General features: G+C 58.1%; 1 protein-coding gene across 5 annotated transcripts in view; it reads right to left on the bottom strand.

Moving 5' to 3' along the window:
• Window positions 1-520: 520 nt before the first annotated feature.
• LOC150003762 (guanine nucleotide-binding protein G(s) subunit alpha) overlaps window positions 521-27,777 on the bottom strand; it is a 46,090-nt gene continuing 18,833 nt past the window's right edge. The window contains exons 1-13 of one of the 5 annotated variants that reach the window (XM_090286611.1): window positions 17,613-17,634; window positions 11,508-11,580; window positions 8,919-8,963; window positions 4,951-5,005; window positions 4,741-4,860; window positions 4,226-4,323; window positions 2,308-2,362; window positions 2,111-2,184; window positions 1,966-2,024; window positions 1,745-1,865; window positions 1,483-1,613; window positions 1,250-1,317; window positions 521-990 (exon numbers count right to left, since the gene is read on the bottom strand). In XM_090286611.1, the coding sequence (XP_090142737.1) occupies window positions 844-990; window positions 1,250-1,317; window positions 1,483-1,613; window positions 1,745-1,865; window positions 1,966-2,024; window positions 2,111-2,184; window positions 2,308-2,362; window positions 4,226-4,323; window positions 4,741-4,860; window positions 4,951-5,005; window positions 8,919-8,963; window positions 11,508-11,542 (1,008 nt within the window). In that variant the 5' untranslated portion in view covers window positions 11,543-11,580; window positions 17,613-17,634 and the 3' untranslated portion in view covers window positions 521-843. Of the gene's footprint in view, window positions 991-1,249; window positions 1,318-1,482; window positions 1,614-1,744; window positions 1,866-1,965; window positions 2,025-2,110; window positions 2,185-2,307; window positions 2,363-4,225; window positions 4,324-4,740; window positions 4,861-4,950; window positions 5,006-8,918; window positions 8,964-11,507; window positions 11,581-15,133; window positions 15,317-17,612; window positions 17,635-27,777 lie in introns of those variants that run through there. The other 4 variants (XM_090286609.1, XM_090286607.1, XM_090286610.1 and 1 more) reach the window with 4 other exon arrangements.

The raw sequence follows: 27,777 nt of genomic DNA, 5'->3' as shown, positions 1-27,777 counted from the left end.
ACGCCCTCCTCCCTGGCTTTTGGATCCCAGGTGACGCTTAAAGATTTATAATATATAAACCAAGGTTTTAATTGTGAAAGTAGCCACTTTTAAGCCCTTTTTACAGGATGAGGTAGGGATCCAGTTTAAAACTTTCCCCAAATGGGGGCCAATTGTTTTGATACCATTTCTATTTATTTGTAGCCCTTGCCACCACCGATTTGGGGGTGATTCTGGGTAGAGACACACTGGGGTGTAAATTATCTGACAGATTCTTTGGCTAGGGGAGCAAAGACCCAAGTATAGCGTTCTCGATGGGCCTAGTGGTTTCCGGGGGCGCCAGTTTGGGAGGAGGATGGGGCGGATGGTTTGTATTGTCCTCAGGAACCCAAAGATTAGGTCAAGGAGGTGGCAAGATCTTTACACCCACTTACAAGCTTGGGGCTTGAGGCCTCACCATGGGCCTCCCGACTTCTGAGGCCTCAATACCACGAACAACGGCCTTGGCTCGAAACCGCAAATAATCCACAGGAGTCACTAACAACTTTTTAAATTTTTATTGATTTTTAATGCTGCACAAGACAATATTGATTTCATTGATTTATTTGCTGCTGTAATTTTAATTACTGAAAGAGGGAACCCATTGTGGCCTTTTTTTCTTTTTATCTGAAGGCCGCCTTAAGCGTGCTAAATTTAGAATATTTAAGCAAGCGGAAAGGGAGAGGGGGTTTTGCAAAATCACTCAAGGGGAAGGGAAGGCTGCTTTGTTAATCATGCCCTATGGTGGGTGATTAACTGCGTGTACAGATACATTTATTTTTAATTAATTGTGCTTAAGGCTTTAATTAAACTGGGGTTCCCTTCTTACAGCAGCTCGTACTGGCGGAGATGCATGCGCTGGATGATGTCGCGGCAATCGTTGAACACGCGGCGGATGTTCTCGGTGTCCACAGCGCAGGTGAAATGGGGGTAGCAGTAGTGACGCCCATCCCCGCTGGCGGTGCTGATTCTCTGCGGGACACAAAGGGGCCGGGTCAGCCCGCGCCTCCCTCCGGGCCCCTCCCCTGCCGAGGACCCTGGCCCCGCCACTGACCTTCCGTGCAAACAAATCTGAGTAAAGGACATAAAAGCTACAAGTCGCGTGGGTGACCCATGAAATGAAACTGAAGTAAGTGCTGGATAGTTTGACCCCCAAACGCGGAGTGAAGCCGGTTCCCACCCCTGAGAACGAGAGCCACCAGAGAGAGAACTGAACATGGTCTCCACTCACCAGAAACTCGTCGCGGATGAAGTACTTGGCGCGGGTCACGCGCGGGTCCTCTCCGGGCTCGGGAGTGGCTGCGGAGAAGAGGAATGTTTTGTAACTTCAGGCCATTGAAAGAACAGAGGTGGCGGCCCGCCTGGTGGCCGCCCCTTCGCCCCCCGGGGTCTCTCCACGGGCACATGCGGGGATAAGGAACGAGCTGACACGCGCGCCCGTCCACGGCAGGAGGCCACACATACCATCCTCAGGGGTAGTGTAGCGAGCGAACTCCGGAAAGTAGTCCTCGATCTTCGATTTCCCAGCGAGGACTTTCTCAGCGAGCAGGTCTTGCTTGTTGAGGAACAGAATCACAGAGATGGTGCGCAGCCATCTGCCAAGGAGGGGGCGGGGTTAAGGCCCGGCCAGAGACGCTCGGCCCAGCCCCTCGCCCAACCTTCTGCCCTGTAAGGGGGCGAACACGGGCGCGGGCGGGGGGCCCCGAGGGCCCGGTGCCCCACCCACCTGTTGTTCCAGATGCTCTTGAAGAGGTTCAGAGCCTCCTGCAGGCGGTTGGTCTGGTTGTCCTCGCGGATGACCATGTTGTAGCTGCTGCTGGCCACCACGAAGATGATGGCGGTCACGTCTGCGGCACAAGGACAGGAGGGGGGAGTGTCAGAGGCAAGGACGCGCCCTCGCGATCTGAGAAGCCACGCCCTCCCTCCCGAGAGGCCCGGCCACTGTACCGTTGAAGCACTGGATCCACTTGCGGCGCTCGTCACGCTGGCCGCCCACATCGAACATGCTGCGGGGAGAGGACACCGGTCACGGCCCGGCCCGCGCCGCCCTGCGCCGCCCCGCCCGCCAGAGGACGCGGAGCCCGTCACTTACTGGAAGTTGACTTTGTCCACCTGGAACTTGGTCTCAAAGATTCCAGAAGTCAGGACACGGCAGCGCAGCAGGTCCTAGAACGAAATCAAGGTCAGCGGGGGTCCCCAAAGCCAGCCGAAGCGCTAACGGCCCCCCACCAAGAGCGCGCGTCCTGACGCGCTGGTCCAGCGGACCCCAGACCCCCAGGGCGAGCGTACCTGGTCGCTGGGGACGTAGTCAGCCTGCTTGATGACATCAATCTTGTCCAGAAAGCTGGGAGGCGGAGAGAGACACACAGGGGTGCTCAGCCGCGCCCCTCCGCCCGCCCCGCCCGCCTCTGCCGGGCCCGGCGGACCGACACGGTCACCCGCCTCTGACTCGGGGGCGTGCCACCTGGGCAGGTCACATTTGTGACTCCAGACCGGAGCTGCGCGTTTCTGAGCGCTTAAGCTTGGATTTGTCCCCACCCAAAGGGACGAATGAAAACGAGGTGCTGGAGGGACTCTTTCTACCTTTTAAGAATCTCACTGGTTACAGAGACTAGGAGAGGCTGACGCCCGGGGGCGCGTCTGGCCCAGAGCGCGCTGCTGCGCAGGAAACACACACAAGGTCCCCTTCCGGTCCGTTTGGTCCGGGAGAGAACAGGCCAGATACGAAAGCTGGAGTTTTAAGGAACCTCGGGGCCACCCAGGTGATGGGCCCTGACCCGGCGGGGCGCAGGCACGGGGGGCAGGGGTCTCGGGGACTCCCCTCTGTGACCCAAAGGCTGGGCATGTAAGCTTCCTGCCTCCCTCTCCGCAGCTGAATTCTTTGCGTTCGTGTTGCCCGACTAGAAACACCATCAGGAAAAATAACTTTTGAAAGACTGGATTAACTTACTTTAGAAAATTAAAGTTAAACCCAGCTTTTTGGGGGGGGCTGGGTGGGGAGTTGGCGCGCACTTGGAATTGCTTTCAAACGCGCTAATCAGAAAAGAAAATCCCAGAGGGGAAAAGTCTGTTTAAAGAAGTTCTGCAAGTTTTTTTCCCCTTCCTTTTCACCAGTTGAGAGCGAGTCTGGCTGGGAGGAGACACGCACTTGCCCAATCAGTCTTACATTACAGCACCAGGCCAGAAATAGCTCCCCAGCCGCCCTGGCCTCCAGCGCGTTGCCATGGCAACAGAACCACAGTTCTATAAATAGCTCATCAGGACCAAATCTTGTGAGAGAGACAGCTGGAGCCGGGCCAGCGAAACCCCAGTTCAACAAATAAAAATAGGCAACTTAAGGAACGGGCAAGGTACCAGGATCTCAACTTTAACATAAAGGCAGTGAAGCCAGACAGGGGCCGGGCAGCGCCCCCGCCCGCGGGGTCCTCGGGCCGGGGAGCCATTTTACAGGCGTCAGCTGCTCTCGTTCTCCCCCAGTTTCTTCACACTTGCCCCACACGGTGGGGATGCTGCCGCTGCAGATGAAGTTGCAGGAGCAATTTAATGTTGCATTAAAAAAATAATAATAAAAAATAAAAAACAAAAAAATCCGCAACAACTTTCAGATGGTGGAGGACTGAAAAAACAACAAAGGGCCTGGCAAAAGGGCCCTGAGCCCCGCCCTCCCGGGGCACCGAAGCCCACCCTGTACCTGTCCCCCGACTTGGATCCAACGCAAACGCAAACAATTCCAGGATTTCCATCTGTTCTACGTTACTATAATTAGCACTTCCAGCTCTTGGTTCTAGCTTTTGAGAAAATCAGGACTTTGTTGAAGAAGAGGTGGGGGTGGGGGTCGCAGGGAGTGGCCGAGAGGGGCCTGTTTTTCTGTCCCTTGTGAAAATACACAAACTTGTCCATTAAACGCTGTGCGATGGCACAGCGCCATGATCAGCTCCCCAGGGGGAGACCTGTTTCTGTCAAGTTTTCAGTGGCAGCAATAAACTACTTCTACATTAGCCCAAGTGTGAGAGGTGCCCCGTCTCCCTCCTTAATTAGGACCCTCCCGCTATCGCTACAGGGACGGTCCTCCTGGCGAACAGGCCTTCGCGTCTCTGTTCAACAACGGCCCTGCGCGAGGAAGTGCGACCAAGGGCCCTGCAAACTGAGTCGGAGGGAAGTTCTAACTGCGGGTGCGGAGAAGGGGCCCCGCGGGGACACCACTCACTACTGGGCGCAGTCGATCAGCTGGTACTCGTTGGAGCGCTCGTAGCAGGCACGCACCCCCTCGTCCTCCCACAGGGCCTTGGCGTGCTCGTAGAACTCCTGCGGGGGCACAGAGTGGGGTCAGGGGGGCTGCGCCCACGCGGCAGCCCGCGCACAGAGCGCGGAGCTGGCGCCCGGCTCCTGGGCGTTCAGGGTTCGTGCAGTTAACTGGACATCGGGGTGCGTGCACCGTGTATAACAGATGCACAAGGGGGGCACGAAGGCTGCCACGTGTGACTCCTCGTAACGTGCAACCGCATCAAGTGTGTTCTGGGCCCCAGTGTGGCGTTTGCACGTGGGGATGCGTGAGCTGTGACGACGAGCGGGTGGGCTGGGTTGTAACCAGTGAGGGTCCTTATGGGAGGAACCCGACTACCCCAAGGGTCGCCATCATGGGGTGTTTTGTGGGACACGGGGCACCAGCTACCGCCTGGGGTGGGGGTGGGGGTCCTCGTCGGGTGCCAGGGCTCAGCTTACGGGAGGGAAGTCAAAGTCGGGCACGTTCATCACGCTCAGGATGTAGTCCACACGGAACTGGTTCTCAGGGTTGGCCAGCTCCACGGGAGGCACCAGGCTGCTCATGGCGGCCACGATGGTCTGAAAGTGATGAGCACGCGGTCAGGGGCGGCCCTGTCTGGGGGAGGGGGGCGGGGGGCTAACGGGACAAGGACAAACCCACACACGTACTTCAATGGCCTCCTTCAGGTTGTTTTTGATGTCCTGCACCTTGGTGGCCTTCTCACTACAGTGGGAGCGGAAAGGAAAAGAGGTCATATGGCATCACCTTGACTAACGGGGCCGCTTTAGTCAAGCTCTTCCGGCTAAACTCAGCATTCTGTTCTCGAAGGAGCAGGGGGCTCATGTTTGCGGGGGCTGAAGGCCCCTGAATGAGGGGGTTTCAATGGGCCACCTCCCAGCTGTCCGGAGGGCGCGCCCGGCTGGAGCCGGGGGGCACCCTGGCATCTAGACCGAGGCCACCGTACTGTACCAGAAGCTGGCTGCCCAGCCACTCAGCGGCGTCCTGTGCGCCTCGAGCCCCACTGCACTCTGTTGGCGGGGGATGGAGTGGGGCGGGGGGGCTTGCTGTGGGCTGAGGAGGAAGTTTCAGGGTCCCACATGGGGCTTCCTGGGTCACGGGTTAGTGGGCTGAATGAAGGTGCCGTGTTAATCAGATGTCAGGCTAGCGTGGCTGTTTGTTTACTTATTTAAATGAAGTCACTGGGTTTCTGTCCCTGCAGCCAGCAGCAATGACTGCCATTCTAGTTCCCAGTGTCCCTGGGCCCTCTGACTGCACAGAAATAAAACTCCGCCCTTTATGAATGGGGCTTCTGAGTTGGGAGGGGGTGGAGGCAGGGCCCCCCCCTCTTTTGAGTAGAGATTAGAGGTTTTGCTGCTTTAAAATTTTGATTTTGACTTGGACCTATAGAACAGCCTCTGTGGCTCGGCCAATCACTGGTCAGGCCACACTTGTGGGCTTCTGGGCCTCCCCCCTTCACACCCCTCCCCCACAGGAACGTCTGCACCCCATTACAGCAATTGAAATGCCGTGTGTTCCCAAAACTGTCCTCCATATGAGGCTGGGACCGAGGAGATGCCTCAGTTTGTGTTTTTAGGGGGTAAGAAAGGAACTCTGGTTTGGGGCGTATCATTTGTGGGCAGATGGGCCCATGGCCCCCTCTGCCTCGGGGCTTTTGAGTGTGTGGGGGCTGTGCATGGAACCAAAGCCCACCTACTGTGCACTAGGCCCTGGGGTTATGACTGAAGAGGAAACTGAGTCACAGGCAAAAGGGACAGAGCTTATCTTTCTGTTACCCTCACTTTTAAAAGAGTCTCCGGAGAGTCCCAATTTTGGAAGCATTCACCTGGAGTCACGGGGTGCAGGCAGTGACCCCATAGAAGAAGACAGAAAATTAAGAGGAAATGTGTGGGGAGGGGGGGTGTTAGGAGCAACCACAGCCTAAGTGTTAGTGTGGGTGGGGAGGGGGCCTTGTGCCCATCTGCCCACAGCCCTGACCCCCAATAACCTGGGGGCACCCCCTGAGCATCTTCTTCTGGGATAAAGGGTGCATATCTGAGGGGAGGGCCCTCGGCTTCTGCAGGGACTCAAGGCACCCGTTTCAGGCTCAGTGCTCAACCCGTTACCCGGGCCCTGGGGACTTGGGGACCCCACTCTTTCCCCAGGATGGGGGTTGCTCTCAGCAGCTGGGGGGGGGGGGCAGGACAGATGGGACCAGGTGCCCCCTGATGGGCACATAAGCTGGACTGGGCACACTCAGGGGACTGGAAAAGTGACAGCGAGGGGTGGGGGGCAAACCAAGAGTGAGGGGCTGCCGGAGCCGACCTACTGGTCCCCAGACCCCTAGGGCCTCCCCCCCTGCAGGGGAGGGAGTGGGGGCCCCACCCTCCTGTCTGTGCCAACTTGCAGCTTCATCCTGCCACCAGGAAGGACGTCCCACCAGTTTTGGAGACCCTGTCTGACGTCAGTGCTGCTCACGTCAACATTTAAAAGCACGTGTGTCTGGCCGCCCCTCATGTTTACTAGGGAGTCAAGCACACCGAAGACCCCACAGGACCAGTCTGTTTCTACTCATTACAGGCCCCGTGGCCAGGGTAACAGGAGCCAAGGGCCCTCCTCTGGTTTTAAGGTCCCACAGTAATTAAAACAAGCTGCATCGGGGCACTAAATACCCAAGTGTACTTGCAGCCACAGAAAAGGATTTCCAGAAACGAGGTTTTCATTCAACTTGATTTCTGGGTCTAAGTAGTAGTATGATAATTGGAGACGCTCCCGTCTTAAATACGGATATTTTGAGAGCGTGTGCAGCACTCATCCACGTACGGGAGTAGGTGTGGGAGTCTATCAAGTAGAAAACCGCTAAAAGAGGAAATCCGAAATCTAATTCGGGGGTGTGATACTCCAACATGGAACTCTGCCGCCAAAGCGATCACTGAGGAGCCGGAGACGTGACACCGGGGGCCGGCAGGCTTCTCCTCTTCCCCGCTATCGCTTGGGGACCCAGACGCTGATTGTAAAACTCAGAGCCAAGCTCCTCAGGTGTCTCTTAGGCCGGAAAGTGCACCCATGGCTTGCAGTCTGATGGGCTACAAAGTTGGGGCGGGACCTCCTTCCAGGCCCTCATCGCTCCCCTCCCCCCTCTGTGTACAAAGCAGAGGAGCGTGGTTCGAACCCCAAGAGCTCCCTGCCCATGGGCTGGGGGTATCATTCAGTTCTCTACCTTCGTGCTTTTAGGGGACAGACAGACAAAAGAAGAGAGACAGCAGACAGAAAGGGATGCTGAGGCATGCAGAGAAGTTTTATTAATCACACAGGTTAAGAGTTTTTACTGCAGACAGTCAGAGAGGAGAGCAGGCAGGTTAGTGGGGTGAGGGGCGAGGGCGGCATCTAGCGCACAGCGGGCTGCGGAGGAAGGGCTGGCCCCCTCCACGCCGACTTTTGGTACAGTACTCACGGCCGGTCACTTGCTACAGATGCCTACTTGGGGTGGTACATCACAGTTTGGACAATAAAGGGTCTTATTCCATTTCTTTTTTTTTTTTTTTTTGGTTAGATTTTTGTGTTTTTTGTGTTTTTTTTTTGTTTTTTTGATTTTTTTTCACTTATCTTTAAAGGTTAGGTGGGTGGGGCCCATCCCCCCTCCCCGCTCCCCCCTCCCCAGAGTAGTATTCTTATTAGAAGTTCCTAAGACAGGGTAACTCCAGCATGCAAAGGGCGGTGGGGCAAAGCCGGGAAGGAGAGAACGGGAAGCCATCTCTAGGGATAATACACTCTAAAAAAAACAGATGAACAAACACGTGTCAGTCACTTGGTCCCGACCCGGCCTCCTTTGCCCCTCCCCGCCCCCCGCTCAGAGGCTGCTTCCTCGCAATGCCTAGGCTCGGGGCGGCCCTGCAGTCCCATGAGAAGTGGCTGCCCGAGGACGGGCACAGCCGAGCAGTGGCCCTGGCATGCACGTGTGCGTGTTGGCGTGATGGGTGGCGGGGAGGCCGGAGTGAAGAAAAACAATGACCTGATAATGAATGGAAAACAGAAAGATGGACGCCGCCGCCCTTTCCTGTCCGCTGGCCAACTGCGGGGCCCGGACTCCAGCTCATCTGATAACTTTGAAAAGATCATTCGTAACAATGACCTGCCCCGCCGCTGCCCGAATTAAGGGCGGTGCGGCACCACCTATTTTAGTAGAGGAAAATTTTTTCAGAGATCTGAAAATTTAAAATCAGAGCAACCACTGGGTGAATGGAACTTCGTAGTTTTAAAACAAGCAGTAGATTCAAATGGAGAGCTGGGGGTTGTGTGCGCGCGTGAGGGGGGCGGGGGCTGCACGGGCCAGAAGCCAGAGGGAAAAACAGCAGTTCTCAAAACCCCGACCCGACCGTCTAACGCTGACAGCTGTAGCCTTCCCCCAGCTGGATCTAATTACACTCTAAGGACGGCTAAAAAAACCAAAAACCTGTTTTGCGCCTCACGTGCCGTGGGATGTTATGAAATTGTTTACGTGTTGTTTGCACACGTATGCCAAGATGGATGATGGCCCTTAAATGATTTCTGTGTCCTTCCCGGGGCTCTGCCCTCACTTTCCCAGGGTGACCCTCCTGTCTGCATGTTTAAAGGGCTTGCTGGTTTCGAATGTGCCTACCCATCGCTGTTGCTCCTGGCAGCCTGCGGGTCTTCTTCGCCGCCCCTTGTAAAGAGAGAGTGAGAGCTCACCTAGTCTGCAAGGCAGGGCACCGCCACCAGCCCCCCACCCCGAGGGCCGCGGGCCCCAGCCCCTGCGTTCTCAGGTCGCCTGGCTGGCTAAGGGGCTGCGGGCCTGGAGGGGAGCGCGCCACACCTTGGCAACAGCATTAGCCGAGCCCTGGAGACTCCCGTCGGGGACAGAAGGGACCGATAATTATTTTCCTGTGCGCTCACTAAATGCACGTGCACCAGGGAGCCAGAGCAGCACCCAGGTGGCCCCCTGCTCTCCCACGTGTGTCCTCAGGCTGTATGTGAACACGCAAAGGCAGGGGCACAGGTCACTTGCGCCTGTGACGTTGGGTGCCATATAAAGAGCTCCCTCCCTGCAGTCTTGGGTAACTATAGAAAATGCTTTTAGTTCTAAATAACTGTTCCCCACAAATCCTCACCAATTGAAACCATGTCTGGACTCGGAAAACCAAACCAAACAAGGAAACTACCCCTCAAACCCAGTCTTCGCCTCCGGCCGCCGCCCCCCTCCTTGAAGGCCGGGAGGGCCGCAGGGCTGAGCCGTCGGGTTCTCCGTCCATCAGCTGACAGCTGACGTGCTCGGCCAGGGTTAATAGCACGCTGTTTCTGGGGTGCTCAACGGGAGGGGAGAGTTAGCCATGAGTTAGGCGCACCCGAATGGGCCGCTGCTGTAAGCCAGGTTAGAGTCACAAGTGGCCTACGTCTGTCCCCGGCACGCAGCCAGGGCAGGTCCAGCAGCTCAGCCCAGCACCTACGAAGCGCACGTGTAGGGGAGGGGGAGGCCCCGCGCCCCTTGGGGGGCCACTTTCAGAGGGAATCCCTAGCCAAGAAGGAAACCATTTTTGTTGCAATACTGAGGCAAAAAAAAACAGGAGGCTCGTGGGACAAGATAAAAATAAGGTTTCTAGGCTCACACTAAGAAGTCCCCTCCTACCACTTTCACAGGCTAAATGTAACTAACATCCTTGGAGGTTACCTATGGCTTCCTCTACAAAGCAGGCAAAGTTGGGACGGTGCTTCCTCTTTTTGAGGAGAAAATAGAAAAGAGAAGTCCCACTTTAAACGCCTGGTCTGCATTACAGACTGGCTCCCTTAGGGAGGAGAACGCTTTCTCTACAAATTAGAAGAACGAGGGCCGTGGGCAGAGCGATGAGACTCGGCATCATCGCAAAGGTGCCCCATCTGCCACCGGACTCGAAGGTAAATGGTGGCTGCTGCCTTTTAAAAAGGGTGCGGTGTCCCCCAGAATATCCATCTAGAGGGCAGCTTTGCCTAGCCAGCCTTGTGAAGAGGCACTCCCTAGTAAGGGGCCAGGGGGACTCTATGCAAGGTTTTAAGTGACAAATTCGTAGAGCGAGAAGCCTGTTTCCGGTTTTTGTTTAGTGACCGGTGGCCGCCTGTGGTGGCAGGGCTTCCCTGAAGGGTGTGTAAGGAATGAAGAGTTTCAGCCCCGCGCTCTGCCAGCGAAGGGGGCTTGTCGAAGGAACAGCATGGGCGAGCATGTGGACAAGCCATCGGGGGTTTCCCATAAAACTGGCACCACGGCCCATCCTTCCGACTCCCCGGTTAAGGCCTAAAAGGGTCCCCACACTGAAATGTCCATCTGCACTATGTCATCCTTTTCTTACACGCACCCCCCCCCCCCAGTTATTTGGTCTAAGAAATTCTAGAATTTTCCCAAAGTGCTGCCTTCAGTGCGGCTCTGTCCCCTCTGAAAGGTGACAAAACCCAGCCCTTGTCTGCCTGGTGCTCGGGGACAGGAAGGACTTCTTCAGGCGTCTGTGTGTGTGTGTGACTGAATTCAGCCACGCCGCCTGGACTCGGTGTCTCCCCCCAGGGGACTGACCGGCACCCCATTGTCCTATGTACCGAGATGCCTGCAAGGGCACTTCAAAGGCACGGGGTCCCTCACGCTGCCATCCCGCCCTGCCGTCACTCCCAGGCCCCTGGCTCCTTTGATTTCTAAACAGGGAAACGACAATTTGCCTGAAATGTTAATTCCAAAGGTGGGGGATGAGGAATTATTCACAAGGGCTGCCTCTTCCAACTTCGTTCTGTGTGAGAACATTATTGAAACAATGTTTCCCTAACAGTTTAAAACATCCTGCTTTGGTGCATTGCGCTGAAACCTGCTGGGGGAGGGGGACACCCTGCAGTGGCCAGTGTCACCTAAGGGGGTGGCCACACCCGTGGCGGCCATGTTGGGGGCCCACCACCCCCCGAGTCTGCAGACCTGTCCCGGGGCCAGGTAGGCACTATTTTCCTGGGGAAGGGGAGGTTTTTTTTTTGTTTTGTTTTTTTTAAACAAGACGGGTGCTGTTTTCTTTGTTGCTGCATCAAATATTAAAAGGACGGGGGGGGGGGGGGATCCCTAAAGAGCTCTCCCCAGGATTTTCTAATACGTAGGGTGAAAAATTAAGTGGAAAGTGGCTGCCCACTGCCCCAAGCTACCTAGACTTGCTCTGGGTCGGGGTTAGGTGTGCTCCTGTCCCTGGCCTGACCCAGCTTTGACACTTACTCTCCATTAAACCCATTAACATGCAGGATCCTCATCTGCTTCACAATGGTGCTTTTACCAGATTCTCCAGCACCTAGAAAATGAAAGTAAGTCTCAGGTTATGAAAGAGCATTTTATACACTCTGGGCAGCCACAGGGCTGCTGGTTTTTCCATGGAAGCCACACGCAAAAGAAGGGGACAGACAGACAGAACAACAGACTTGCAATTTTCTTTGACATTCCGACGCCTCGCAAGCGAAGTAAACATCCAGCTCTGGACCCCTGCAGTATCTCACCACCAGAATAACAAACCAGAATGAAAGGTTCTGCTCTTCTCAGCGTGTTTGTTTTGTTTTGTTTTTGTTGTTTGAAAATTTGTGGAGCGGGAAAGCAAACGGGGGAGAAGGAATGACGCAATTTTGTCATTTTGGGGGGAGGGGGGCGGAAAATTGAAGTTCAAGGTGTGAAGCAGATTCCTTGGAACCCGAGGACCCACTGGGAAATGGCACGTGGACGCCCAGGGCCCCAGGAATAGCGCCCTGAGCCTCCTGCCGCAGCCCCAGCGCCCAGCGCCGCAGCTGCCGCTTTCTGGGCTGCTCCCCCCACCCCACCCCCGCCCGGGGCTTCCAGAAAACCAGCCCCTCGAGCCGCTCTTACACAACAGCCCCCCCTCCTTTCCCCGCAAACTCTTGTCCCAAAGACAGAGTCTCTCTGGGTTTCACAGCCATGTTACGCGGGGCGGAGGGGGGCCACGGAAGACCACCAACTTTGTCCTCTTCTGGAAGACCGCCGCTCAGCGTCAACCACAGGGCCTGCGCTCTGCCGCCTGCGCTCGCAGCGCGGCCCGAGCAGTCAGGGAGGACCAGACTGTAACCGTAAGGAAAGATGTTCCTGGAAACCACCGCGTTTTCAAAGATTCCAAGTCCTTCCCAACTTCAAGTAAGAAAGGACACATGCCTCCATTTTAAATCACCTGACATTTGTAAAAAGACTGAAAAACCACATTTCCAAGCTAGAAGGAGGATTGCTGGGGCTTTTCCTTTTGGAAATGCGCTCCCCCACAAAGCCCTGTTTGGGTCTCTTTTGCCCTCCTCCCACACAAAGTGGTTTGTTTTTTTTTTTTTACCCCCTTTTTTCACCTTTAATCTTAATTGTTTTACTTCCCAGAGCGAAGCATTCCTCCTTCCCTCGCTTTTCACAAGGCTGTAATCAATACCTGGAAAAGTTAAAATCTGTTTCCACAGAAACATTGATTTCAAAGCAAACACTCTATCTTAATGAGCCTGATTCTCATAAATTAAAATATTAAAGGCACTAGCAGGAGAGTCCATGAAGAGAAAAGAGTATTAATCAGAACCTCCCCGAGTCTCACTTGGGAGGTGTTGGCACGCCCAGCACCCCTATTATGGGCACAAACGGGCCCGTGCCTCAGCTTCCCCACATGTAAAATTAGAGAATTGGGCTGAAAAAAGGACTGCAAGCTCTTCTGTGGTCTTGTAATTCACTTAAGTTTTACGTCATTAAGGAAAATGGGTTAAAAAGAGGACTCTGGGCACCACTGTTCCCCCTCTTTTATGGGGGGGGTATTATTTAGTTCGAATCACCCTTTAAAAATGCCCACTGCGTTGCTCGGGCTGGGGTTGCAGACACTTTGTGCCTGAGGCGACCATTAAACTGTGAGAAAAGTAGCCCCAGAGACCAGAACACCTGGGGAAGGTGACCCAGAGGGGTGCAAGGTCTTCCGAGGAGCACGTCTCAAATTCAGGGGAGACTGTGACCACCACAAAGGTGTTAGAAACTGAAGGGGCCATTGGGACCCCACTTGTTTTAAATCAGTATTCAGCTAACAAGATAGCATTCCTAGGAAAAGATTCTAGACTTTTCCAGGCTTGTGCTTTGAAATCAATTTATGTGCATATCATTATTCACTTAGTATGATCTTACCTTTAGAAGTTTTAGGTAAGACCTCAACATATGTATCTTTTAATTACTGAAACGGCAAACGCATAAATACCACAGAGACTGATTTTCACCTAATAAATAATTTTCTGCTTTGTGTAAACCTGGACCCAGGGGAACAAAGACATGACCCATCCAAAAAAAGCAAATCAAACATCACCACAAAGAAAAGCCAGAGTTTCCATTTTATTCTTTGTAATTAAACTGTTTTGTTGAAACGTGACCATGAACTAGGTGCTAACCTAGCAAATTCACCAATTAACTCAGAGAGCCAATAACTACGGAAGTGGGAAACTTCCCCACTAATTAGTGCGTGTGTAATTCGTGTGGTCATCGCAACGATTTCTTTTATGATGCTTGTGTTTTAATTTTTTTCCCCAAGGCAGCACTTAAAAAAAAAAAAAAAGGGAAAGGTCATCTCCTTATAGTTACCCCCCACCCATTTTTTGGCCAGAGTAAAAACCGCAATCAGAGTCAACCCAGAACCAGCCGACCACATGGCACTTGACAAACAACTAATTAACGTCTTTCCATCTCCTTCCACCTGGAAAAAGTCGGCTCAGCCCTCCTCCCACCTTCAAAAGGACAATAAACGCCATTTCTAGACCAAGAAGCCGTTTTACAGACTAATGTCATTTTCCAGCTCTGATTTGTGAATGTCCGCCCCCCCCGCCCCCCCACAAAGCGCTCTCAACAGGAACGTGTGTGAACGGTTTATGGGAGGGGGCGCTGCTGCGGGCGGGGGGCAGGGCAGCCGCTACAATTAAGTCTCTTCTCTGCTTTTCAAAAAGCCTGCATGTCTGGAAGGGGAAAAAAAGGTCATACTGTAAAAATGACGTGTCACTTGGCTTCACTGGGCACTCAGCGTACTAACTCCATTTTTTGTTTTTTTTGTTTTTTGCTCTTATTTTATGTGATCCTCCTTCCCGTCCCCCTGCCGCCAGGCCCGGGACACGTCGCTCCGCGCGCACAGGCGGTCCGGCCGAAACGCACCGAGTCGCGCCCCGCGGCCGCGCGCAAGCACCTCCCCACCCCCAACTCCGGCGCCACGACTCGCCCGCGCCCCCTCCCCCCGCGGCACCACCTTTACCACGCCGAGCCCTTCCGAGGGGCTGATGTCACCCGCGCTCCCCCCCACCGCCGCTGCCCCAGCCAAAGACTCCCTTTGGCGAGGCCCCTCGGCCACCGCGGTGGCCCCCCCCAACTCTGGCCCCTCTTTCTTTCCCTCTCCGAACAAATCACTCCCCCCACGGAGGCGGGTCCGCCCCCCTCCGCCCGCCACCCCATTTCCTGTCCCCGAAACCCGTTTTGTCGCAGTCTCCCGAGCCCGGTGGGGCTTCCCCTCCCCCTCCCCAACAAGCACCCAAGTCCCCGGCGTCGCGTAGGCCTCGCGAAGGGAAAGAGCGAGGAAAAGAGCAAGAAAGAGCGAAGGGGAGGGAGACAGAGGGGGTGGGCGGGCGCCGGCCAGGGAAGGGGGACCCGCGCCCGGTTTCGAGCCCCCGCCCAGCCAAATCCGCGCCCCGGGGTCCCCCTTCCGGCCTCGCCCCCCAAGAGACACAGCCCGCGAGCGGGCGGCGGGCCCGGGAGCGCGCGCCCGGGGCGGGGGGCGGGCTCGGCGCGCGCGGCCTGCGGGCGCCCCTCCGGGCCGCGGGCCGGGCCGGGGCCGGCGCCCCCCGCCCCGCCCTTACCCAGCAGCAGCAGGCGGTGCGTGGCCCGGTAGACCTGCTTGTCCTTCTGCAGCTGCTTCTCGATCTTCTTGTTGGCCTCGCGCTGAGCCTTCTCCTCGTTGCGCTGGTCCTCGGTCTTGCTGTTTCCGAGACAGCCCATGGCGGCGGCAGCGGGCGCGGGGCGCGGCCGGGCTGCGGCGGCGGCGGCGGGCGGGCGGGCGCGGGCGGCCTCACGCGGGCCGGGAGGGCCGGGGCAGCGCCGGGCGGGCGGGCCGGGCGCGGGCTCAGCTCCTCGGGGAGGAGCACGGGGCGGACTGCGGGCCGCGCGGGGCGGGAGACGGCGGGAGGACGAGGGAGTGCGCTGCCCGCCCCTCGAGCCTGAGCTGAAGGGGCAGTTGGCCGCACGGGGCCGAGGCGGACCGGAGCAGGAGCTGCGGGCGCTGCTGCCGCGCTGCCGCCGCCGCCGCTCTTATTGCCTCGGCCCGGGCCCGCCGCCCCTACCCAAAAGGGCCCCGGCGGGCGGGGGGAGCGGGGGGAGGAGGAGGTGGCGGCGGCGAAGGGGGGTGGAAGGAGGAGGGATGAGGAGCAGCCGCGGCGGCCGCGGCAGCGGGGAGGGCGGGCGCTGGCGGAGGGAGGCGCCCCCCGGGTGCCCGGGAAGGGGGCGGGGGGGGGTCCCCTCCGCCAGCGCCCGGCCCAGGACAGGACGGGGGACACGGGTCGGGGAGCCGCCCCCTCGCCCCCCTGGCTCGGGCCCCAGCCGGACCGGCCGCGGGGGGGAGAGGGGGCGGCCCCGAGCCAGGGACGACCCCTCGCACGACGCCAACGCTCCACCCCCCGGGCCGCGTAGCCCTTCGGCCCCCGAGGCCGCCTCCCCCCCCTCCCGCGGGCGCCGCCGAGGGGCCGGGGTGGGCGGAAGGGGAGGGCGCGCGAGCCCGAGCCCGGACTTCGGAAAATTTTCGAAGAGCAGAGAGTCACAGAGAGAGCCAGGGAGCAGGGAGTGTGGAAAAAGCGAGGCGAGCATGAGCCACAGGGCAGAGCAACTGAAAAGGAAAATGTGTCCACACACGCACACGAACACGGAATAAACTCCACACTGTACACTGATGGTGGCGGGGGGGGGATGGGGGGCGGCTTAGATGAGCCTCTCGTCGCGCCCCCGGCGCCGGGCACCCTGGCCCGGGCCAAAAGCCCCCGTGGCCCCCGGGCGCCCGCGGCCCCTGCGCCTGGCGCGGCCGCCCCAGTAGGAGAAGGCGGCGCAGCCCAGGAACAGGCGGCAGCAGCAGGTCGCCCCGAACACGAAGCCGCAGCCGCGGCCCTGCTCCGTGCGCCTCTGCAGCAGGAAGTTGAGCACCCACGACGGGCTGCGCACGGAGAACACCAGGAACACGATGAGGGGCAGGTGGGCGCTGAGCGCGCCGGCCTTGCGCGGCCCAGGCCGCCACACGACGCCGCCCACGCGGGGCACGGTGTAGTAGGCGTCGTCCTCGTCGCCCGAGTCCGAGTCCCACGCGGCCCAGGCCCTACTCGTGCCCCCGACGCCTGCGCCCTCGCCGCCCCCGTCGGCGCCCGCCGCGGCGCCCTCGTCGGCGACGCCGGCGCCCTCGGGGCCGCGGGCCGCCTCCCGGGCCGGGGGCCCCTTCTTCTTCTGCATCTTCTCCAGCTTCTTCCTCTCCTTCTCCTTCTTCTTCTCCTTCTTCTTCTCCTCCTTTCGCCTCTGCTCCAACAGCTTCTTCTCGAGCTTTCTCCGCTCCTTCTCGGTCGGGAACTGCTCTGGAGGCGCCCCGCGCAGAAGGTTCTTGGGGTTCCTCTTGGTCTTCTCGGGGTCCCCACTCATCAGCGGCACGGGCGGCTCTCTCGGCTCGGCCAGCGCTGCAGCGGCCGCCGCAGCTTCGGCAGCCACCTCGGCCGCCACCTTCTTCTCGCTGTCCAGCGCCCTGGCTTTGATCTTCATGGCCATTCTCAGCATGGCTGCTGGGCCCCCGCGGGGCACCCGGCTCCCGCCGGGCCCGGGCGCCCTGCTTGCCCCTGGCCTCGGCCTTGCCGAACCCCGTGCGCCCCGTGTCGGGGGTCTCTGCTGCGATGCCCGATGCGCCGTCCGGGGGGCCGCGGAACGCGGCTGCCCAGCTTCGAGCCGCTGGGCTAGCTGCCTAAGAGTTAGCGCCAAAAAGGATGAGCAAACGAAAAAGGGGCGAGCGCGCACCAAAAAGCACCCAACAGCAGCGAAAAACCAAAAAGCACCAAGAAATGTCAAACAACTCAAAAAAGAAAAGTGCAGAGGCGCGATGGCACGAGTTCGCTGTTACCCTTAGGTGCTCCTTGGCTCAGCTCTTGGCGCGCCAATGGAGAGAAGAAAAGAGAAAAGAGAGAATTAGGGGGTGCCCGGGAGGCACGGGGCAGGGCGGCAGCGCCGGGCGCCCCTGCCCTGTCCCGGCCCCGGCGGCTCTCGCCCGCGCCGGGCCACTCGCACTTCGCGGGAAGCCACGGGGGCGCCCGGACTTACATGTGAGTGAGGTGCACTCACACGCAAGGCAGTGCCTGCCGGCCGCCCGCCGCCGCCGCCGCCCGACGCCGGGACGGGGTTCGCTCCAGCCGCGCTGCCGCAGCCCCAAGCCGAGAGCCGGCGAGCCAGCGAGCGCGCGTGGGGCCGGCCACCTGACGCAGCCCGCTCCGCGGTGCCGACGCGACTGAGCGTCCCGGCTGAAGCCCGGCGCTCCTAAGCAGCCCGATGACGCCCCAGCCTCTTCAGAGGACGGACCCACCGCGGCGGCCCCTATAAAGCGAAGGGGAAGCCGAAAAATCGGCCCGCCGAGGACGCGCCCAAATGGGGCGCCGCGCGAGCCGGGGGTGCGGGCCGGCGTGGGGACGTCGCGGAAGTGGGCGGGGGGCGCGGGCGGTGCCGCAGCGGGGGGCCCGGGGGCGCCCAAGTCGGTGGGCACCGGACCCCGCCTCCCAGACCTGCCTCCCAATTTTCGGTGAGTGGTGTAGCCCTGGGCGGCGTGCAAAGTGTGCGACGGCGGCGCTTCCCCGGCGGCGCGCCTCCTTACCTCCGGCTCCCCGGCGGTGCACGCGGGACAGCACCCACCCCGCCCCCCGGCGGCGCGCGCCCGCGGGTAGGTGTCGGCAACCCAACTACTAGCGACGCCTGCGAAGAGTTTCAGACGCGAGAGGTGCGCCGCGCGCGCAAAGCTGGCGCCGCTGGAAGCGGCCGGCGGCACAGAGCGCGCGGGAGACGCGGGCCGAGCCACGCGGGCCGGGGCCGCCGAGTCGCCGCGCCAGGCGTGTTCCCAGGCGGGAGGAGAGGCGGTGGGCCGGGCGGCCGGTGCTCCGAGGCCGGCCTGGGAGCCGCGGGGGTCTCTGGAACAGAGGGAGAAGTAGTTTATTGAACACGAATTTGTTTGTGCGTTGTTTCAAAACTAAAGCGTCCCCACCCGACTCCTGCCCTGACACCAGCACGTGGCGGAGAGAGCACTGGGTTAAGAGCAAAGGCAGGGAGCTGGCCACGCAACCGCGGGGCCGCTGCTCACTTTTCCTGAGACCTCGGTTGAGTCACTTGCCGCCACTGCGGTTTCTGCTTGGGTGCGATTCGCTCATTCAGTCCCTGTTGGGACCGTGTGGCCCACCTGTGCCCAGGTGAGCTGGAGCAGCCAGGTGACAAGGCGAAGACGTGGCCACCGCCTTTGTGCCGGCCAGGCCTGTGTGCCAAAAAGCTCAGATGGGTCGGGTAACGGCAAACTCTCTCCCATCTGGAAACTTTTTTGACTCCTAAGCAGTCAGTAAAATTTTGGATGTTTGGGGGAAAAAAAGAAAAAGAAAAGAAAAGAGAGAGGGAAAAAGAAAAAAAAAGGTTAGGCCACCCATAAACGGAAACACACCTATCACTCCTAGCGGCCTGGGGTGATTATGTGATACTTCTAGAAGCCTGGGAGCAAACTGTCGTGAATAGATTTAAGTTTTCTTTGAAAACAGAAAGACAATACTAACCGGTCAACGGGACTATTAAAATTCCCCCCTTGCCCCTGTCTGCTCAACCCAAAGGTGAGAGAAGGCGTGATGTGAGGGTGTCACACGGTACTGTTTTGGGCTCCTTCAGGTACCCCTGTAGCCACTCTGCAAGGCCTCTCCTGGATCTGGGTGGACGACAGGGAAGAATTCAAAACCCCCAAAGAACACGCGGGACTCAGAACAGAAAGCACACGCTGCGGGCCAGGCCCCGTCGCCTGCAGCCACCCCTCCGCCCCCAGCGGCCTCAAACTTTTCCCGGTCGGCTGCAAAGCTGTGCTTTTAGAAATACATGTAAACTCTGGAGGGAGGGAACCTCCGTGCCACACACTGACACGTATTCTAGGCCGAGCACCGTCGGACGGGACTGCTGTCCTAGAAACACACACACGAGGTAAGCCTTTAGGCGTGTCCACTTCTGACCTAGCAGGCCATGCTTGAGAAACAACTTGTTTTTAAATGTAGGTTTCACCTATATTTTATTATGACCAACCACTGACGGACAAATAAAGCATTTACTTTGTAAATAAATGGCAGCAGGTGAGACCGAGGGTGTACAGGTTAGCAAATGACACCGAAGAGCCTGGGGACACAGGCCCATTTGTGGTCTGTTCAGCTTTCTGTTTTCACCCCACACAAAGGGAAAGATGAGATTTTACTTCACTGGCGTGGTGAGCTGGCGCCAGCTACGGTTTTCAGCCTTGCATTTGACCTACACCTGGGCTTTAAAAGTTTTAATTTTGTAAAAGTTTTTCCAATTTGAAGGCCACCATGTGTGACCTTTTCATACGAATTAGTAATTTATTTTACGAGGCCATTACCATTTTAAGTGCCTGGTTTATGCTTTAAGAGTAGAGCGATGCATTAGCATAATTCTTGGAACAGCCCAGGCTGGAGACTTGCAATGGAAGGGGCCCCTCACTTGGCTCAGGGGAAGGCGGAAATGGTGGGAACTCCAGGCTCCAGAGAGGGGCGAAGGGCCGGAAGGTCCTGGGCGTGAGACGCCTGGGGAGGCCACGGGTCCCTGGCTCAGGTGACTTGCCTCATGCCAAGGCCAGCAAGTTGGGATAATGACACCCCTAACCTAACGCACGAGGTCCCTGACTGCAAGGAGCCCTATGCTTGCGTGCCAAGTGGAACGTGACGTTCAGGTTCAGAACACTTCAGAAGACTTGAAACAAAGCATGAACGACACGGCCACGTGACATCTCCTGTCCTGGCTGCTGTGCTCAGTGGGTAGCGCACCGGCCTGCACACCAAAAGGTCGCAGGTTCGGTACCCGGTCAGAGCGCCGGCCTGGGCTGTGGGCTGGGTCCCAGCTGGAGGCGTGCGAGAGGCAGCCGGTCGATGATCAGCGTACCTCTCGCACATCGATGTTCTCCTCCCTTCCCCTCTCTCTAAAAGTAAATAAAACCTTTTAAAAAAGAAGTTTCCTTACTTAATATCCATCAACTAATTCTAAAAGAATGTTTAAAGCAACTCAGACTGTACTCTAACCCACACAGAATGGAGGGGCACGCTGCCCAGTGTTGTTTGGACCCTGAGAGGTGCACCCCATCTCCATGAGGAGCTTCCTCATCCCCGGTGCCTCTCTCACAGCACCCCCAAGAGCCAGCCACACAGTAGGGGGGTGGGGGGCCTGGTAACAAAGCCACCCCCTATCTTAAAAGGTGGAAACACTAAAAGGGACCGAGCGCAGGATTCTCTTTAACACTTAAACCTAAACTACACGACACCCGCAGGTGGCAGCCTCGGCCAAAGGTCCCACGGTCTGGATCCGGGGCGTCATGGCGTCAACCACAGACCCAGGGACCCACTTACTAGAGCTCTTCACTGGGGAGGAAAAGCAAAGGCGAGAGGGCGGCACCACTCTGGCGGGAAAGTGAGCTCTCACTTCTCTAGGGGGCCCTTTTTTCTCATGAGGCTGAAGGTACAGGGACCCCTGTCACTCGGAGCACCCAGCTTGGCCTTGAGGATGGAGAGCGTGCAGGGAGACCTGGCTACACCTAGGTGCAGGCCAGCGCACGTCTGTTGTCCCTCACAAGGCGCCCTGCCGGGAGCGAGTGCGTTCTCACCCCGCGTCTTACTAAACAAGTAACAACCCAGGAGAGCCGGGGGCAAGGGGGCCTGATGGTGAGACAGCGAAGGCCCGTGCGGCCTCCCGAGGTTGGGGTTGAGAGTTACACCCTGCGGCTCAGTCGGGTGACACGTTTCCCTTCCTCGAGGCCTTGTCCTATGGACAGAGAGACAGAGGCCAAACTCTAAGTTGACTTCTTGGGTCTTTATTGACCTTCCAGCCAAAGGGGTTGATCATTTTCAAACTGCCTGGCAATTAGTCACCAGCCTGTTTGCGACAGGGCTCAGGGTGTCACTGGCCTTTGAAACTGAAACCCCCCTCCCATCTGCTGTTGGTAAATCCCGAACCAAGCAATTAATTGATGTGACAATCAGTCACACGTTTAATGCACCCAGAGACGCAGGTCCCTCTCCGTCTCGGCGTTTCTGCCCCCACCCATGTAAACCGAAGTGGGACAAGGTATCTCAGGCTGAGCCCGCCTGCCTCCCAGGTTGTGTTTGGGGGGGAACCATGGGGCACCGAGGACGGGCGTCCCAGGTGAGGAGGGTGCCTTCTCCGCAGGCACCTATGCCCAAGCCCCACCGGTGCTCCCAGGGGGGCTTCGGTCGGTCAAAACGCAGTGTCTGCCAGGGAGCCCGGGGGCTGCTCCCCCTGCAGCCCCCAACCCCGTCCCTCAACAGTTCACCCCTGTCCCGCCAGGAACCCATTCAACACCAGCAGAGCCCAGGTGGCACGGTGGCTTTCTGGGGGCTTTGCTGACCTCCGGAAGCTAGAAGGAGACAATTGCTCAACCAAAGCATCGGGCGTTTGCACCAGCCTGGGGGTCAGCAGGAAGGAGAGGTTTTTATGAGCTACAGGCTTCAGCCCGACCCACCGCCCGGGGCCGGGGCAGCTGCCTCTGCCTGCCTTCTTAGACATTCCTGCCTCTTGGTCACTTTAGTCTCTGCTACCTTCTCAGATTACGGCTCCTTTTGTGCTAATTACACCTAAAAAAATGGAAAGAATGTGGCTGACTTTACAAAGAATGCAGAGCAGGCTTGCTTCAAACCCTAAATAGAGCCAACTTCTTCCAGAAGGCGGCCAGCTCGGCTTCAGCTTCGTTGCGGGCGGCCAGCTCACTCACCACGGCCCAGGGGACAGAGGCCTCGCCTCTCTGGGGGCCAGAGTCAGAAGGGACGCTGCTCTTGAGGGCCACTCGCATCAAGTGAGAGAACCTGATTACGAGGGACGTTCCCGTCCCTTCAGCACGTAACTGTAAACCGAGTCCCCCAAACACCCCACAACGGAAATGACATGCCCAGGACAGCAGGCCAGGGTCTGCTGCGTGGGCGCAGGGGAGAGAAGCTGCCCATCGGGTGCCACCAGGACCTGGAACGGGCAGGTAGAGTGTCAGGGCCGCGGAAGTCTGACCTCCGGCCCGAAGGCGGGGGCTGCAGCCCATTGGGTGGGAAGTGGCCTTTCACACCACAGGCCGGGCAGCGGTGTGCGTCCTGCGCAGCCTGACAATCAGGGGAGACCCCCCGCTGCCTGGGAGACCCTCCAAGGCTTAACAGCTGGACAGAGCAGCCCAGAACGACTTCTTTTTCTAAGGAACGTGAACTGCTGAAGTCACGCTCCAGCTGTGACTCTCAGGGCTGAGTTCTGGGCACCTGCTCAAGTGACAGGTGTGCCCAATGCGTGCCCAGCCTGCCTGAGAGCGAGGTGCCTGATTCAGGTGGGGACTCTGGGGCCGGCCAAACGGGCCTTTTGCCACAGACACAGAAGACCATGCGCGCTCAGCCAACAACATGCCGGCTGCGGGAGGACAGAGGCCCCGCTGCCCGGACCAGGACGTGCAGACAGACGGGAGGCGGGGGGGAGAGGGCACAGAGCCGGGACGGCTGATGGGGACCAGACCCTGCCTCTAGGTTTTGAAGCAAACAGGTCTGTCCTGTAAACGGCTTGTGGCGGATTTTAGCAACTGAAGCAAGTCCGGGATCCCTGGAAATGTGCCGCCCAAGGTGGCATTATTAGGGGAAGTGGCACACAAAGCTAGAAAGGCAGAGGCCTTGGGACCTGCTCATTACCCGCAGTTTCACCGCAGCACAGCAGGGACCTAACACTAAGAGCTAAAAGCTCCAGGAAATGTCCCTTCACAAAAACAAGACACGAATGCCTGAGAGATGAGGCCACAGCGCAAAGGTCGCCCTAAGTCCCTGGGTCCTATCAGTCAGCTGATGTTTGAGGAGCCTTGGCTGCCGTGAGGGGAGGTAAGTGGGGCCCTACAGCAACCTGAGGCATCCTGTGTGACTGACGTCAACCTGAGGGTCGGGGGTCAAGTCTGCAAGGACAGAGGCCAGCCTGCGCCCGGGGCCTCGAGGGTGTCGTGGCCTTCAGAGGACCCGACGGAGGCTGGGCTGAGTTTGGTGGAGCCAAGATGAGTCCTACACAAAGCTCTCCTCGTCCATCCCACCAACCGCGAAGGCGCTGGGTCCCTATTTTCTGACAAGATGGTGACAGATGGCTGATGGACAGAGCACCAGCCCAAAGGCTGCCAAAGCCCCCACTTTGGAGACTGGTTCCCGTACGATGGTGGTGGAAGGTGTCAACCTACGTCCAGCACTGTTAGGTCTCTGCTCCCTTCTTCTGAAAAGGTCATCTCTACCTTCTGAGTTCTAGGACTTCTTAAATAATTGAAGACCCACTGGGACTGCTTCAACAAGCCTTGCTGTGCAAGAACCTTTCAAAGGAAGTTGACACACAACTTAGTTGGGACCCAAAGACACGTCATCAGATGACGTGGAAGCATTAAAAAGCCACAGACTAGGAGAAGCCAAGACATGATGACCCTGTCAACATGAACGGTGCTCACGGGACAACACCAGCCCCTGCCACCTGGGGGTTCCGTCAGTTCAGCGGCCCCATGTCTAGTGTGTAAAAGAAAGAAAGATCCCCAGCCATCTATCTGTACGCACACGTTTTCAAAACAAAACCAGACGTGGACATGTAGCACGTGCTGAGTATAACAGGAGGCCCAAGGATAAAACACCCCGTTCCAAGGGGACTTGATGGGTAACAGGAAAACTAGACTAAATTCAGGAATTAAAAGGGTTTTTCTTCCCACAGCTACTGGGGATTAATTGTACGACGTCCATGTCTCTGTTAGCATGAGGGGTCAGGGAAAAGGGGCCCAGGGCTCTAGGATTTAAGATGGAGGGCAGCCCGGGATCTAAGATGGGGGACGGGAGCTCAAATGGGGGACAAGAGCTAAGATGGGGGACGGGAGCTCAGATGGGGGACAAGAGCTAAGATGGGGGACAGGAGCTCAGATGGGGGACAAGAGCTAAGATGGGGGACGGGAGCTCAGATGGGGGACGGGAGCAAGACAGACGCTACGGAGAAGGGGTCCTGCCACAACCTGTTTGGATGAAACTGTGACTTGATCTCACTGTGGCAAACGAGTTAACACAGGACTCAGAGGCAGCTGATGGAGCCTTGTCCCCACCAAGGCCAGGAGGCTGAAGGCCGCGCGCCCGCGCCCGGGTGCGAGGTCCCCGTGGTGTCCCCGCGCCGCCCTGCCCCCAGCGCCGGGTAGTCCACTGTCCCAGCAGCAGCCCCACCACCACCCGTCCCCTCCCTTCCTCACCGGCCAGAACTGTCTCCCCTCTAATGAACATCCCCAGGAGAGTAGAACTTGTTTTTCCAAAGTGGGGGAAGGAAGAAAGGACAGGAGGGAGGAAGGAAGGGGAAAAAAAGGAAAGCAAACAATGCCGGCAGGCTGGCCGGGCCTGCCAGATCCTGGGGCCATCAACCTGTGCGCCCTGAGGATTTCCTCCGCGCGGAGGCCACACGGAACTGCAGGGCGTTTGCTTCTACGGGGAGGATTTGCTGGGTTCTGTTGCGAGTAATTACCGAATCAAAGAACTCCTGAAGACCGGATTTTTTTTTTTTTAAGGACACAAAGATTCCACTGTGTGCCCAGCTTCTTAAACCCCAACCAAACTGCTAAATGGGACAAGGTGAAACCCTTGGGAAATCAGGTTGTGCAAGAGGGGGGCTTATTACTCACTTCAAGAACAAACAGAAGTGGGATCATGGGCTGAGGGACAGGAGGGACAGGACAGGCGCTCAGGAAGCCGCGGGACGGTGGGGGCAAGGGTCAGGGCTCAGCCAGCAGCGGCGAAGGGAGGCAGGGACCGCTCCTCCGGGCACCCATGCCAGCCTCGCGGTCCCCGTCCTGCTCAGTGGACTCCAGAACCAGCACGGGGCCTGGTGGGGCAGCGGGCCGGGGAGAGGGTGACACCCTGGCCCGCCCGGCCCCCCAGCTGCGCGGGCAGGGCTGCCACCGCTGGCGGCCCTCCAGCCTCCGCCTGGTGCCCGGCTGCTGCCAGGACTTGCAACCTGAGCCTCCCTCCCAGACTAGAAGTTGCCAGTGGGCAGGAGCGCCGTCTGCGCTGCGTCTAGAGCTAAATTTAGCGGAGACACGACCCTTCTTTCGCTCTTCTCTCCCCTTTCTTCTCCTTCTCTCCCCCCCGGCCTGCCTTTCCCTTTCAAAAAATCCCACTTGGTCTCTGTACTTATTTCTCTCTTCGGAGAGAAATGCACCTTTTCCTTTCTCTCTCTCGTCTCTCCCCGTCTCCCCAGCGAAGACCTCACTAAGGGGAGCAGGTTTTCAACATCTTAGTCCATAGTTCACAAGAGTGCCGGGGTGTCACGGGTCTAAAGAAGGAAAAGCCAAAGAAAGGGATTCAGACCCTCACCCCCCGCCGGCCCACCCCCCTGAGAGGGCTGAGGCAGCCACAGACTGAGACGAGAAGAGGGGGAACCTTGAAGGAAATGCGTGTGTGTCGGGGCGGGGGGGGGGATGCTAAGTACAAAACCATCTGCCAGCCATGGTTCCTGCCTCCTTAGGAACGTCCCTCTACCTGGTAAAGGAGAGAAGTGGGGAGACGGGGAGTCGTGGCAGGACAGAGGTGGCGGCAGGGGCTTCCGCAAGGGCACAGGGCCTTTAAGCAGTAAGTGCAGCTTCTGGAAGGAAAGGGGGAGAGTGGGGCAAGCAGGAGTGGGCAGCGTGGCCCAGGTCAGAGCGCCGCAGCTCCGAGGGGCGTGATCCCCGCTAAAGAAAAGGTGTGTGTGTGCTGAGGGGTGGGAACTGGCAAAGGAACCCCCCAAGGGAACAGACCAAAGCCCTCTGCTCCCCGCAAGGCACAGAGTGGCAGGACTGGTGTTAAAGCTAGCCCCCCGAAGGCCCAGGACGGGATACAGCCCCCACCTAAGAAGGAAGGTGCACCCCTCCCCAGCTGCAGCGGGGCTTTTTTCCTTTGGGCCTTCCTGCATGTCATCTGGAGAATTCTAAGAGACCCCGCTCCTGTGAGTGGCTCGGCTCTCTGCTGACCCCTGGTGGGGGAGGAGCCGTCCTGGCCCAGACGAGGTGTTAGAGACAGGGGTGGCCCACCTGCCCTGCTTCCCAGCGACCCCCACACCGCCTGCCAGCCGCCAGGGTGGGGGCTGCTGTGAACTGACCCTGGCCAAGGCTCAGGGCTATAAACTGGGCTGGGGGTTGGAAAGGAAGAGAAGCAAGAGAGGCTTTAAAGAAGGCCCACGAGATTGTGGGCTAAAGAGACCGTTGGAATAAAGTTTAACTGAAAGAATTCCCGCAGCAGGGATGAGGGAAGCTTTTGCCCGAAGCTGGTGCTTCCGTTGGTGTCCCTGACACTTCCACTGTGAGAGGGTCTCCCAGAATGGGGCACGGAGGGCAAGCTTTGCAGGAGAGGAGCCCACCGCCGCCCTAGAGCCGTGGCAGCCCTTCTCAAAGAGATGGGGTCGCGGCTCTGCAGCTGTGCTGAGGACCCTGGCCCAGCCATCAGATCCAAGTTCCCCTCCACTGAAGACCTGGCCTAAAGAAGGCAGAAGTGACCTGACCTGCCCCCAGTGCCGCGCAGGGCCTGGGAGGAAAGGTGGGGGTCCCGTTTTCAGCCACGAAGATGCTTCCCTAAAGGGATGGCCCCTCATGCACCATGGGGCCGCAGCACTGAAGAGCAGAGAGATGTGGAGAAGGGGACGGGGTGGGGGGATTATCCCTGAATGTCAGAGACCCTAAAAAAACCCCATGATGCTCTCAGGAATGAAAAAACAGTAGGATTCATCCTCAGCCAGTACCTTCTCTGTAAAAAAGGATCGATACGCCACCCCCACAAGGCTACTCCCTCACCTCCCTGCGTCTTCCCATACTGTCTCAAATGCTAGCTCCTCCAGGAAGGCTCCCTGGGTTTCCCTGCCCACCCCTGAATCTCTTTCCCAGCTCTCAGTTCGGACGGAAAAGGATGTATCACCCAGTCTTCTTTCTGCAAAGATCTTCCCAGTGACAGGGTACCATAAATTATAATTATTTACCAAAGGTCAGAAGACCGGCCTACGACGTCCTGCACAATCTATCGTTCCTGAAAGGATGCTTTAAACAAGAGCGGGGGACCAGCATTCCTATTCTTGTTACACTTTTCATAAACAGATTAAAGACGTTTGACAGTGAGAAGGACATCACTCCCAGTGTTCGGACTCGTCTGAGGTCTCTGAACGGGCTCCCAGCAGACCCAGGGCGCGTGGGCTGGAC

Source organism: Furipterus horrens, unplaced genomic scaffold, assembly GCF_987537825.1.
Source record: "Furipterus horrens unplaced genomic scaffold, mFurHor1.1.pri manual_scaffold_8, whole genome shotgun sequence".
In the NCBI taxonomy this organism is placed as follows: Eukaryota; Metazoa; Chordata; class Mammalia; order Chiroptera; family Furipteridae; genus Furipterus; species Furipterus horrens.
Note: the sequence above shows the minus strand (reverse complement) of the source record. Positions and strands in the feature narration are given on the sequence as shown.